We start from the raw sequence: 14,962 nt of genomic DNA on the forward strand, positions 1-14,962 counted from the left end.
GCAGAGAAAAATCTTGGAGCAGTGTTCTATAGTAAATTACTTTATTTTAAATCTGATGAGCAACACCTATTGGTGCATCTGACCTGGTAGGGTTACATTGTGTGGTCCCATTTACAGAATTTCAAGGGGATACAAATGAAAAGCGTGTAACGATGTTTAAATGAGGGTACAGTGCATCTAAAAATGTGATTTTCTGTCACAACACTGAATAATAATGCAAAATTAAAGTAGGAGTTTAGAGAGAGTTGAAACAGTCTAATACTATCTGATGACACATAACCAAACCTCATTTACAGAAGGAATTAGAAGAAATGGTTAAATGATGGTCTATTTGTCAGAAAGCAACCCAGAATTAATTTGGTTTACTATTCATCAACCCACAATGCCCTCTTCTGTATACTAACATCACTATATCCCTGACAGGTTAGTAGAAGATTGCCTATTTTCATTTGTTGTCCTTGTTTTATTTCACCAGAAATTTGTTTCCGGTTCCATAGAGTCAGCATTCTATAGCCTATGTGGACAAATTGTATTACACTTGCTTTTCATCAGATTATATGAATTAGCTGAGAAGGAGTGGATTCAATTATAATGCAGATTCTAGGTCCCTATTTCAGTTCAGCCTCTTCTGTGCTAACTAAATGCCTAACACATTCCTTTCAATTTAATAAACTAGAACCAAATGAGGAACATAACACAAAAATAATACTCCCTCAATAAAATAACGCAATAAAATGGCAAAGCAAGTCCAAGGAGCCATATAGATCAAATATAGGACCCTTTGGTATTACTCAATAGATGTAAAATATCAACTTCACATTAAAACTTTAATTGTCCAAACCTTTCATTCTGAGTTGTAAAAGAGAGTTTGATGGGGGAGGGCACTTACACATCTGGCTCAATGTCTTCTGACAGCCTCACACAGCCAATAAAAAAAGTGTTGCACCAACATGGGAAAACTAATTTCCAGATTTAGAATAATCTTTTAACAATTTGAAGCAAATACTAAATCCTTCAAAAATGTGTGTGTTGGTTCTCCAACTGATCAAGAATAAATATCAATCACAAGTGCGGGAAGTGTCAATCTTTGATCCAAGCTATTTCCTCAAATATGCAAATTCTGTCAGAAGGCAAACCAGCATTTTGAAGTCACTTGAATAGACGTGCCAACCATTTTTGAGTGAGATACCAAACTAATCTGTCACATGTTATCTTTAGAGATGGAGGTACTATGACTACCAGAACATTTTGGTATCTCTAAACCTGGGCGTCTCCATTAGTGCAAGAGAATGATGCAGAAGTGAAGAGGAATTTGACATCAAAGACAAGAAGAAATGATGCGGAGATACAGAAAAGGAATAATATGGTCCTAGTTACAGCTGAAAATTACAGTCATAGGATTGGAAGGGATCTTGAGAGGTCCTCTAGTTGAGTCTCCTGCACTCACGGACTCAAGATGGTGTATTTACTAAAAGCATTTGGCTACACTTGAAAGGAAAGAGGTGGCAAAAGAAGAAGCCTTAGGGAGGTGGCTGACAAGGTGAGAGATAACCAAAGAATAGACAAAGGTTTTACGTGATAAATGAAAGAAGCTAAAATCGATACAAGGTGGCTTTGAGCAAGTCTCTAAATAGGGAAAAGATGGAGCACTATTCAACACAGCAAACAAAGGCAGCACAAGATCAAATGGATGGAAGTTAACATTCAGAGTAGAATTAGGAAACTGGAAGTTTTTAATGGAGGTTATTATATATCAGAACAGATTGCCAAGAGATGTAGGAAGTTCTTCATTAGTTAGAATCTTTCAGTCAAGACTGGATGCCTTTCTAAAAGACATATTTTAATTCAATCACAAGTTGCTGGGCTATATCCAGGAACTACTGGATGAAATTCAGAGGTTAAAATAGATGATCTTCACAGTCCCTTTTGGCCTTAAAATCTCTGATATATAGAAAACTGGCGGGGTGGAGAAGAAAATATGGCTGTTGCAGCTTATTGAATGGCATGGATAATTCAACAAAAAGAAGGCATCTAATGAAACTGAAGGGCAACACACTCAAAATGGTTAAAGGAAATACTTCTTGTACGTTCTATGTACATCTACACAGCAGCGTTACTTCCGAATAACTGATATTATTCCGAAATAACACAGTGCACGTCTACACTACACTATTATTTCGAAATAATGTCGAGCTGGAGGACTTCTTACTCTAATTCATGCTAACCCCCATTTCACAAAGAGTAAAGGAAGTCAAAGGAAGAGTGTTCTTCCTTCGAGTTCCTGCTGTATAGACAGTCCCTAAAACCGAACTAAGCTATTTCGACTTCAGCTACGAAATTGACATGGCTGAAGTTGCGTAGCTTAATTTGACTTTAGCCCTGCAGTGTAGACATTATCCTGTATTATCAGGAGGGTGGTGAAATGGCAGAAGCCTTGCAAGAAGAGGTTTCCACCATTTTGGTTTAGCTGCTGGATATGAATTCAGACACAGCATGCTGTTGTGATTTGGAATCCAAATGTCACATTCTAACTTCAGCAGGATCCTGATGTTCATGCCACTGGATCAGCTCATCTGTGAGACTGCTGGATTTTTACTCTTTTATTTCAAAATATATTTCCAGGATTGATTGTGTTTCTATTATCTGTTCAGCGTATCATAAAAGATGAAAATATTCTGGGATACATAGCTGAGGTTTAGTGAACCAGACTCACTCTACATTTAAACTTTTTTCAGGCTTGGACCACAATTAGAGGCCACCTTTGCTTCTGCCCAATGCTCTTCCATAAGTAAGGCTACTGGTCACTATAATTCCTACCCAGTGTAAACAGAAATAAAATTTTGGTTAAGTACAAAACGTTCTGTTTACTACCAAATGTGGTGAAGAGAGGAAGTGGAAAGGGAGGGTACGGGATATTGAAACACCACATTCTTAACCAAAGACACCAGAATTGTTTAAAGGTTATGCAAAAATCCCAAGGTCTTGCTTCCAAAGAGTTGTGCTAGACAACCAGTGTCAGCAAGGCCACGGCATGTGAAAATGATACTGATTGTTAAAGAGAAACGGTTTAAGATTTACCTTACGGGCAAATATGTTACCTATTTGTTATTGTACCTGCATGTGCAAATAGCTGTGTGCATGCATGGGTGTGGAAACTGCAAATGTCAAATGGGCAAACAAGGATCATGAACTACAAGCTGTGACCTTATGAAATTCAATGTCAAGATGTTCGTGCAAAACTTCCATAAAATGAGGCGATTATGTCACAAGCATATTGTGAGTATGAATTGGGCCTGATTTTTGAAACTTGCGGTTTCTTAAAATTAGGCTCTAAATCCACTTTCGCTCCTAAGAAAGCAGTCTGGTTTTCAGAAGTTCTGAGGCCTTGAAGCTCAGATTTCAATGACATAAAATTGCCAACACTGGAAAACATCATACTTTGTTCATACATAACAATAACCAAACTGCGCCCTTTGTTCTAAGCCTGGTTATCATCTTCAGCTTGGAAACACTACAGCACATTGCATTCTCCAGCTTCAAAATCAAGATCCAGTTAGGTAGATTTGCAAACTGCCCATGGCATTTAGTTTACACATACTCAGATATCCAGATGTTGTATTAATTTTGTATAATTAGAAATAGTTCTTGATTCTGACACAAAAATCCCATTGAAGTCTCTGGGTTAAATTCCTTCCTACTATAATTTAATGTAAACCATTTGGGGCATGGAGAGGATGAACTGGTCCAATGAGTGTTTTGCATATGTGAAGGTTGTAGGTCTGAGCATTTTCAACCCACTGCCTTGCTGGTTCAAAGTATTTCTAGCCCATATTAAAATGGAATCTTATTGAGGATGAAGGAATATAGCTTTGGGGATGTATGTACTGTGCATTCTTTCTACTACATTGTGCTGTTGCATTATAGTGGCCATAGGACCAGATATTTCCCCCTTCCTAGCTCTCTTCTTCTTTCAGCTACTTTGATTCACACGTAGTCTGCTAATGACCCTCTGCTCGAAAGCTGCTACTTCGTATATGCTGTCTTTCCTAATCAAAAGTTGCTTCTTCAGTTTCTTTTTTGAATATAAATGTTAGAATCTGTCTTCAGATTCTCCAGATCAAAAGAATTGCCTGGCAGCAACATCCCCAGATCCCCTGGCTTGCCCACTACCTGCCTATTGCTTGTGAGCTCTGGCTTCTCCCAAGTAAAATGACTGATGGTGTATCCCCAGAGTCCTCACCCTGCTCCCTAAAAGCCTACAGCTTCTTTTTGGGCAGAAGCCATTTTTGGATGGATCTCTTTCTTTCTTTCTCAGTATGATAGAAAACTGAGTATATGGAATGCCCTAGCACCTCATTGTATCAACATTAACATGCCCTGACTTAAATGTGCCCTGTGAATCAGGTAAGGTGTCTCACCGTATGTGAGTATACAGGCAGTCCCCGAGTTACGTGGATCCGACTTATGTCGGATCCGCAGTTACGAACGGGGCTTTTCTCGCCCCCGAGGACGGGAGCGGCGGGACGCCCAGATGCACCGCGGTCCGCCGCCCCCGTCCTCCGGGGCAAGAAAAGCTGTTCCCTGTCTCCCTGGTCTGCAGGGAGATGGGGAGCAAAGCCTTGGAGCACGCCTGCAGCGGGACAGCCCGGGCGCGCTTGGGCTGTCCCGCTGCTCACGTGCTCTGCGGCTTTGCTCCGCGTCTCCCAGGTCAGCAGACCAGGGAGACGGAGCAAAGCCGTGGAGGACTTGGGCGGTCCTGCCACCCCCGTCTCCGTGGTCTGCTGGGGGGGGGGGGGGAGCAGCTAGTGCCCCACCCCCCAGCAGACCAGGCTTTTCTTGCCTACCCCTGGGGTAGAGCAGCTGGGGACTGCCGGGTTGGTCCTGCAGCGCTGCTCCGGACCAACCCGGCAGCACCCCAGCTGCTCTACCCCAGGCGTCCTGATTCAGCCGCTGCTGGTCAGTTTCAGAGGCGGCTGAATCAGGACGCCTGGGGCAGAGCAGCTGGGGTGCTGCTGGGTTGCTCCAGTAGCGCCGAGGAGCCGCGCTACTGGAGCAACCCAGCAGCACCCCAGCTGCTCTGCCCCAGGCGTCCCCAAGTCAGCCGCTGCTGAAACTGACCAGCGGCTGACTACAGGAAGCCCGAGGCAGAGTTGCTCTGCGCTGGGCTTCCTGGAATCAGCCGCTGATCAGTTTCAGCAGCAGCTGACTTGGGGACACCTGGGTTTCTTAAGTTGAATCTGTATGTAAGTCAGAACTGGCGTCCAGATTCATCCGCGGTTGAAACTGATCAGTTTCAGCAGCGGCTGACGCCAGTTCCGACTTACATACAGATTCAACTTAAGAACAAACCTACAGTCCCTATCTTGTACGTAACTCGGGGACTGCCTGTATAGGGTTTGTGCACCTTGAGATCCTCTTTGTTCATACTTTTAAGAGGACTATTGTTCTTGTTAATTTATATCCAGATTCAAATGAGCTCACTACTTCACATGATTTGAATCTTGCACACTGCTGAAACACTAGCCAGAGGGAAAAAATGTTTCTTCCCTGTGCTCCAAGCGGACAGCAACTTTCCAGCAGACCATTGCAAGAAGAGACACAACCAGGATTAAATCGCGGCATGCATACATAAGACGAGAAGTGCTGCATGACAATACAAAGGCCTATCAGCTACATGTAAAAGCATTGTTCTGTGATGCAGCTAACACCCTGGCAATGTGCCACATATCCCAGAATGAGAGGTTTCTTCTTGGCCTGATAAGTAATGTGGCAAGAACTTCACAACAGATCTGAATAAACATGTTATTGTCTTGGGGAAGCATGCACTGACTCGGACTTTCTCTGAAGTTCAGGTGGGTAGTTCAGATCCAGAGTTTTGAACGGGTTTATCTCTAATAATGATATAACATGCACAGCTAATAATAATGGAGTTAAAGAGGGTGAAACTGTGCAGGGCAATCAATATGTTGTATAGGTTGAAACTCTCTTAGCCAGGACTCTAAGGTCCGGCAACATCCCCACGCAGGCGCCCCACATGTGGCTGCGGGAACCCCGAGTGTGGCAGCAGGAGCCCAGTGCAGAGGCTGTGGGGCTGCCCAGTGCAGCAGCAGGAGCTGGGCATGACAGCAGGAGTCTGGTGCGCAGAGGTCACGGGGCTGCCTGCTAGGGGAGTGAGACTGACACGGCAGCGGGACCAGTGAGAGGGGGAAGCCAGCTGGGAGGGAAGCAGTTGGGCCAGGGTTTGAGGGCAGCAGGGGATCCAGAAATGACCACCCTGGTCCAGCAAAATCCCTCATCTGGGATTGGTCAGGTTCTGAGGGTGCCAGACTAGGGAGGTCCAACCTATACTACCGGACACAAATGGTAGTCCAATTGTTCATGAACTGCCTTAGGGTACGTCTACACTACAGCGCTAGTTCGAACTAACTTAGTTCGAATTAGTTAATTCGAACTAAGCTAGTTCGAACTAGCGCATCTAGAACTAAAAACTAGTTCGAACTAGCGTTTTGCTAGTTCGAACTAGCGCGTCCACACTGATTGGACGCAGGGGGGCATTTAAGGGCAGCTGAAACCGGTTCTGGCAGGGCATCAGGTCAGCAGTTGCTTTGTGTGGCTGCTGTCTGAGGCTATCTGAGGCTCGTGCTTAAAGGGACCCCCCCTGGACAGCCGGTTCTCAGCTTTTCCTGCTTGCTTGCCAACCTCGCCGAGGGACAGCAAAGCGTCGGTCTCTGTGCCCGTCTGTGTCGGTGCTTCCCTTCGGGGGGGCCGCCGCAGGTGGCAACATGGAGCCACGGCTCGCCCTGCACCTTCTGGTGCACGTTCTGGACTTGCTGCTGCAAGCCTGCCAGCAATGGCTCGAGGCTGCCTGGCACCACCTGGGGAACGTCAGCCCCCTGCCTCTCCGCCTGGCCGCCCTGGGGGCCGTGGAGGAGCCGCGGCGGCGCCCCGGCACCGGCGTGCCCCGCCGCATCTGGCGTCTGGACACCAGCAGCGACTGGTGGGACCGCATCGTCCTGGAGCACTGGGACGACCGACAGTGGACCCAGAACTTTAGGATGAGGAGGGACACCTTCCTGGAGCTCTGCGAGTGGCTCGCCCCTGCCCTGCAAAGAAGGGACACTCGCATGAGGCCCGCCATCCCCCTCCAGAAGCGGGTGGCCATCGCCCTCTGGAAGCTCTCCACGCCGGACAGCTACCGATCCGTCGGGAACCAGTTCGGCGTGGGGAGATCCACTGTCGGAGCAGTGCTCATGCAGGTACGGCGCTCGTCGGCCACCGAGCCGGGGGGGAGGGGGGCTGCGAGGAGGGGATGGGCCGCCCCAGGGACAAAGGGGGGGGCGGGAGGAGGCGAAAGCGCCCCGCACCGGAGCGGTCGGGCTGTCCCGGCCGTACTACACGCCGCCAGGGGGGTTGCTTCCGGGAGTGGGGCGCGGGGCACTGCCAGGGCACGCACGCTCCCAGCCACCCGGGCGCCCCACTGATTGACGCTTTGCTGTGTCTCTCTCTGCAGGTGGTCAAGGCCATCAACCGGGTGCTGCTCCGCAGGGTGGTCCGCCTCGCCAACCCGGATGCCGTCATCCGGGGATTCGGCGCCCTCGGCTTCCCCAACTGCGGGGGGGCCATCGACGGGACGCACATCCCCATCCGTGCCCCGGAACACCAGGCGTCCCGGTACGTGAACCGCAAGGGGTACTTCTCCGTCATCCTGCAGGCCGTATGTGACCACCGGGGACAGTTGACGGACATAAATGTGGGCTGGTCCGGCAAAGCACACGACGCCTGGGTGTACCGGAACTCCTCCGTGTGCCAGCGGCTGCAGGACGGGACCTTCTTCCCCGACCGCCACATCAGGGTCGGGGACGTGGACATGCCCGTCTGCCTGGTGGGGGATGCCGCCTACCCACTGCAGCCCTGGCTCATGAAGCCCTACACGGGACACCTCAATCCCTCCCGCCAGGCCTTCAATAACAGGCTGAGCAGGGCCCGCATCGTGGTGGAGGGGGCCTTCGGGCGACTGAAAGCCCGCTTTCGATGCCTCCTCACCCGTCTGGACCTGGCCGAGCACAACATCCCTCCCGTGGTGGCGGCATGTTGTGTGCTCCACAATTTGTGTGAGCGGAAGGGGGAGGCTTTCTTGCCAGCCTGGATGGCTGAGGCTGACCGCATGGCTGGACACTACGGTCAGCCCCGCACCGCCGCCGTCCGGGAAGCCCAGCGGGGGGCCATCCGGATCCGGGAAGCCCTGCGGGAGAGCTTCCAGGTGGAGGAGGAGGAGGACTGACCTCTCCCTGCATGCCCCACCGGGGCCTTCTTCCACCCTACCCCCCCCCTTCCCCTTTCCCCTCCCTATCTACTGTACAATAAAGACACCTGTTTTTCAAACAAAAACGTCTGTTTATTTCAGAGAACTGGGGTGGGGGAGGGAGGAATGAAGGTGGGAGAAGGGAGGGGGAAACCTGGGACGAGGGAGCTGGAAGGGGAGGGGAGGGAAGGGAGGAAGGGAAAGGAAAGCTCAGGGGTGGGAGTCTGGGTGCCTCTCCCGTCTCGCCACACTGCGGGTCCGGGGGCGTCGGTGGGGAATGGTTGTGGAGGGGGGGGCAGAGAGGACAGGGGGTGTGGAGGAAGCAGGAGCGGAAGCAGGAGCGGAAGCAGGAGGAGCAGGAGGAGCAGGGGGAGCAGGGGGAGCAAGAGGGGGAGCAAGAGGGGGAGCAGGGGGAGCAAGAGGGGGAGCAAGAGGGGGAGCAGGGGGAGGAGGAAATGGAAAGCGGTCTAGCAGGCTCTGGAGGTGGCCTCGCAGGGCACGGCCCTGCTCCTCCAGGGCCTCCAGACTCCTCTGGCGCAGCCTGAGGTCCTCCTGGACCCAGTGGTCCTGGAGACGGAGCTGTCGGTCCAGGAACCGGAGATGCCGCCTCTGGTAGTCCTCCTGGTTCCTGGCTGTCCTGCTTGCCCGGGCGCGGGCGGCTGCTGCAGGCGGTGTGGTGCGCCCTGCAGTCCCCGGTGCTGCAGCTGTGGTGCAAGAAGACCAGCGGTCAATTACCCCAGGGGCCCAGGTGTGTGAAACCCAGCTCCCCTCTGCAAGGCCAGGGCCCCTGCAGGATCCCCAGCTGCTGCTCCGTAGTGGGCAAGGCCCAGGCGCACGGTCCCGGGGCTCCCTCTCGCCCCAGCCCCCCGTACACATAAGGGGAACACGAGGGTACTCACAGGTGGATGCCTCCCCGGCCTCTGATGATGCAGGCGAGCGGCTCTGTGGGGTGCCTCGGGGGTCCCGGGTCCTGGGAAGGCTGGCAGCAGGCTCCTGGCTCTCAGAGCCCTCTTCCTCCTCCTCGGTGTCCAGGAGCGGTCCCTCTGCCCCGGGGTCAATCACGTCCCGGGGGGCAGGGACGGCATGAGGCCCCAGGATGCGGTCCAGGGCATGGAAGTGGGGGCAGGCCTCCGGGTCAGCCCCTGGCAGGCAGGCCCGGGAGTAGGACTGCCGCAAGTCTTTAATCTTGCAGCGCACCTGCTCCCGGCTGCGCTGGTGGCCCCTGGCGGCCAGGCTGGCAGCCATGCGTCCATAGACGGCCGCGTTCCGGTGGCTAGTGCGGAGATCGTGGACATTTGAGGCTTCCCCCCAAACCTCGATGAGGTCCACGATCTCCGCACTTGACCAGGCGGGCGCCCGCCTTTTGCGCCCCCGGGCAGGCTCCCGGGAGCCGCCAGGCTGGTCGTGGGGAGCAGTGGAGGGCTGGGAGCCCTCGGATGGCTGGCTCATCCTGTGGCAGGTGCAGGCTGTGCAGGCACGGGTGCTGGCAGCCTTGCAACTGGCACAAAGTGAGTAGCCAGCCCGTGGCCCTTTAAGGGCTCCGGGGCCGGGAGGGGGGCAATAGAGTTTCCCTGGTGTTGGCCAGAGTGGCCACCAGGGAAACCTGGGAAGCCTTAGCCTCCCACTAGTTCGAACTAAAGGGCTACACAGCCCTTAGTTCGAACTAGCTAGTTCGAACTAGGCGTTAGTCCTCGTAAAATGAGGTTTACCTAGTTCGAACTAAGCGCTCCGTTAGTTCGAATTAAGTTCGAACTAACGGAGCGCTAGTGTAGCGCATAGGAAAGTTAGTTCGAACTAACGTCCGTTAGTTCGAACTAACTTTCTAGTGTAGACATACCCTTAGAGACTCACAGAAATATAGAACTGGAAGGGAATCTGTAGGCCATCCTTTCCATCCCTGCACCAAGCCAGGATCAAACATCATCCAGACAATCTCTGCCAAGTGCCTGTCCAAAAACAGAGACAGAGACTCCACAACCTCTCCAGTCAACCTGCGCCAGTGCCCACCTCCTCTTACACGAAGGACATTCCTCCCAATATCTAACCTACATCTCTCTTGATGCAATTTAGGTTCTGTCCTTCAGCTGATCTAGGCTAGGGCATGAAAAGAGAACAAGAGGTTAAAGTCCTGAATAAGACACCGTGTGTTGCAATACAAAACAACCAGGACTAAACAGAAATGTTGGGTGCAAGAATGAGAGCCCACCATAGAGGATATTTAGGAAACTTGTATATCAATCAATTAATACATCTCAGTACACAGCACAGACAATATCCATCGTATTTTACAGCAGTATTTAAAGACCGATACACACATCCTCATGGTGCAAGTGGGCGAAAACGGGCATGTTGATCCCCATCTGGTGTAATGCAAGAGAACTGCAGCTCTGTTTGAATGCCTCAGTGCTGCCATCTAGTGACAAGCAAATGAACAGAAGGAAAATGTACAGAAGTTGTCCATTTATTTTTATTTTATATTTTATATCTACTATAAAGAGTTTGTAGGTCTGTCTGTCCATCTATTTGTTCAAGAACGCCTCCTAAATGTTAAGAGCTGGGCCACCAAATTCAGTATACAGCTTCCTTTATAATAACTTAAAGCAAAGTAAGGGCTTGGTTGTGCCAGGAAAATGGGATGTGCCTGGAATGGGATTGCTTCTCATAAAACCATGCAGAAAAGAGACAGAATCACCAGGCAGGTGAAAGGGGTTGGCTGGGGCATGCCTTCCCCCCCTCCCTTCAGAGCCTCCCATCCCTAGGTGCCCTTCAGGGAAGAGGGGGCTGAAGCTCCTCCACCCCTGCAGTTTGTATGGGAACATTATTGGCTGTTCCCCTGCATCAGGGAGTGAGGAGAAAGTGCACAGTTTGCTGCATTCTTCACTCTGGCTGGGGAGTGCTGTGGGCAGATGAAGCTGGAGCCCGCCTAGCTGGGGGACACGTACCCCACCCCTTGTTGTGTCCGCTGGAGCTTCAGTTGCCATGGAAAGGCGCTTTTTACTAGGCCCCAAGCTGCTGTAGTGACATAGGGCTGGGGCTGTCTTCTCTCCCCAAGGCAGCCTGCAGCCTGAACCCCTCGTACCCAGGTCTACCCCAGAGCAATGATTTCAATGAAACATGAACATTTTCCTTTTATTTTCCAAAAACCAAAAATTAATTGAGTTAAGGACTCGAGAAATGCTGGGTAAATCTTCTAGTTGTGTGTATATATAATCATTTGTAGATTATCACAGTATAGGGGTTCTGCTGTTTTCAAAGTGCTGTTTGCATTAAAAAAAGGGAAGTAAGCCCACTGAAGAATGCAAAAGTGCAGCAGCTTCCTCCCTTATAGGCAGTTCATCTTTTGTTCAGTGTGTGTTCATTTTAGGAGTTTATAATTTTATATAACATTATAGTTACACATTGTCCTACTCATCCGCTTAATCTTCACCCACAGCAAGGTCACATTTAACAACAGTTTGTCCAAACCATGGAAATAGCCACGGGTATTAGGATGGCTCTATGCTGTGCCAACCTCTTCATGGTCCACTTCAAGGAAAAATTTCTGGGAAAATGTGCTAAAATGTGTTAGGGCAGGGAGTTGGGAGTTGTGTGTGGGGGAGCTGAGGGTAAGAGATGTGATTGGCAGCTGCTCCTTGGGGCCAGGTGAGAGCAGCAGGAGCCATACTGGCTGGCCGGTGGTTGCTCCCTGGGGCTGAGGCATTTGCTGCCACCCTGTGGTCATTCTGGGGTATAACTGTCCTTGCGATCATACCTTTCTCTTTCTGTTTGATGAGAAACAATCACATTCCACTCACATCCCATTGTCCTGGCACAACCAAACCCTGACCTTGCTTTAAGTTATGATAAATGTGCATGGCAAATGTTATGCTCCTAGCTCTTACCATTTAGGAGGAGTTCTTGAACAAATGGACTCAGATGGATGGATGGACACACAGACAGAAAGATGCAAACTCTCTCAAATATAAGGTAGATACGTACATTTCTGAAATTCAAGTAAGTGAAAAGAAAATGCAGAAAAATACCTCAGATCAGTGCGTCTTGGAAAAAGCTTTTTCTTTCCATTAAAGTAGACTTCAAATTCATCAACCTTCAGCCTGTGTGCATAGTCAATGTAGGCAGACACTTCTTGACCACGAGAATTTCGGTCACGAATGAAGATTATGGACTGGAAAAAAACAGAGAACTCCAGGAATTAGAAATACAAAAAATACTTTAGTAAAATGCATTTTCATTTGCATCACTGACTTCTTTAATTTTTTCCCTTTTTTATTTGGCATGAAGGAGCTGAAGGCCGTATTTTAAAGTGCTCAGCAATCACAGTTGAGACATATTTTCAGAAGAGCTCAGCTTCCATTGAGGCAACTAAATAGAGACCAGATTTTTAAAAGCACTCAGAATTCATCATTTTACTTACGATAAGACTTTCAAAAGCACTTTAAATGAAGAGAGGCCTTTTTGAAACTCTGGCCCATATTGTATAATGTATAGTACAAGGCTCCACGGAGTAGCTTCCAGAATTAATTAAAATTAGTTAAAGTGAATACAGCATGCCAATCACTAAAAACAGAGTGATAACGTCTATTGAAATATAAATACACTGCCAGTGCATCCAGATCCAAACTCCTCTACAATTTGGAGTGTTAAGATCTAGGATTTTGATCTCACCTAGTATCTAGTGCAGACAAGAATAAAAAAATTAGATGAAGAATAGCACATGAAATTTTTAGTAGCATATGTGTGTTGGTGCTATAGTTTAGTTTGGACAGCTTTGTACATTAAAAGGCAACATATGTATTCAACTCAACTGGGTAAAGTTTTATTTATTTTTTATTTATTTAAAAATATGTTTACCCCACCTCTCTATTTAAAATATTTGAGGTGGCTTATAACATTTTAAAAGCCCAATATATATAAGAAGGGGCATAAAACCATCCACGTTAAATCCACACAGAAGAGTTACTTATTGGCAGTCCTGTATGTCATAGATCTCTCTTTTTCTAGTCTACTATTAGATTCAATGTTATAGCTTCAGTAGGAGGCAAAAACTATCAGCCACCCAAGATCAGTTCTAGTGTACTACCCCATTTCTGGCCTATTAGCAACACAGAATGTTATTGTTAAAGAAAACAGAGTAAAACTGTGTTCCTGAGAGAAAGTGAGAAGGATATAGGTATGAGAAGATAAGATTAACAATATCAAATGTACAAGTCATGCGTTGCTTGCTGTACATTTCCTTCTCCTCTCTCCAGCCATCATGCTTAGATGTTATACCAACCAGTACTCTTCTATGGAGGGTTTATCTAGAATGCAACTAGGAGCTCTGAGCAGTTGAACTCTGATTCCACCATAGAGAAGTCCAATTCGTAGAGACACATTCAAGCCTCCCTCTCACAATCAAATGTTTTTGATCCCCTATCCTTTCTCAGAATTCGTTTTTCCTTTTTCCTTTTGCGATTTGTCATTTTCATCCCAATGGACTGAATGAGGGGAGCTGGGTCAGTGAGGCCCCAATAGGGTTGTATTGGAGGCAGGATTAGGCTGGGATCAGTGAGAGAAACCTCTTCAGGGAAGAGTAGAAGGAACCACAGAGAGTCTGAAAATGAAAGGAGGATGATTGACAGAACCCTTCCTCGTAGAAAGAACGGAAGGATAGCATGGAGGAAGGTCACCAACAGAAAGCCTGTCACATTGACTGAAGAAAAAGATCTTTCTGGGATTCAGAATGTTCCCAAACACTTTGTCTTGATCCTCCATTCCAATGGAGAAGTCAAAGTGGCAATGGATTAGTGGATAGACCTGTAAATCTAAGGTGAATCCTGGGCCTTCGAGGGAATCCATTCTCATTGGCTTAGTGGGATGACTCATTGGGAGGCCAGAGTCAGGGCACTGAGAAGAGTATCATGGGCTAGCTTCCCTGGGTTTTTCTTCCTTGAAAGGGGATTTTTTAGTAGGGCTGGAAGACTGAGGCGACTGTTTCCCCACATTTCACAAAATGCAAAAGGAGAATTGGCAGGAAAGGAGTGGACTAGGACTTGGTTGATTGATAGTTCTGTCCTCCTGGTTCATACAGGTTATCAGATAGCAGAGATTCACAAGTATGCATTAGATAATATGTTTGGGTTTTTACCCAGGTGATATCTGAGGGTATGTCTACACTAGCTCGTTAGTTCGAGCTAGGTAGGATAATTAGGGCAAGCGGAGTTGCAAATGAAGCCCGGGATTTAAATAACCCGGGCTTCATTTGCATGTTCCCGGGTGCCGCCATTTTTAAATTCCTCTTAGTCCGAACTCCGTGCCCGCGGCTACACGCGGCACGGAGTAGGTAGTTCGAATTAAAGATCCTAATTCAAACTACCATTACTCCCCATGAGGAGTAACAATAGTTCGAATTAGGATCTTTAATTTGAACTACCTAGTCCGTGCCGCGTGTAGCCACGGGCACGGTGTTCGGACTAAGGGGGATTTAAAAATGGCAATGCCCGGAAACATGCAAATGAAGCCCGGGTTATTTAAATCCCGGGCTTCATTTGCAACTCCGCTTGCCCTAATTACCCTACCTAGCTCTAACTAACGAGCTAGTGTAGACGTACCCTGAGTGGGAAGTTTTGCACATCTGTGAAAAATGGCAGCCTCATCATATCAACAGTTTATAACAAAGAT

The 14,962-nt window shown here is 48.6% G+C and overlaps 1 protein-coding gene across 1 annotated transcript in view; it reads right to left on the bottom strand.

The window, feature by feature from the left end:
- CFAP299 (cilia and flagella associated protein 299) overlaps positions 1-14,962 on the bottom strand; it is a 376,930-nt gene that overhangs the window by 41,795 nt on the left and 320,173 nt on the right. Inside the window, exon 4 of the mRNA XM_075929470.2 lies at positions 12,325-12,467. Coding sequence (XP_075785585.1) covers positions 12,325-12,467 — 143 coding nt within the window. The remainder of the gene's footprint in view (positions 1-12,324; positions 12,468-14,962) is intronic.

Source organism: Pelodiscus sinensis, chromosome 4 (genome assembly GCF_052426305.1).
Source record: "Pelodiscus sinensis isolate ZL-2025 chromosome 4, ASM5242630v1, whole genome shotgun sequence".
NCBI classification, from domain to species: domain Eukaryota; kingdom Metazoa; phylum Chordata; order Testudines; family Trionychidae; genus Pelodiscus; species Pelodiscus sinensis.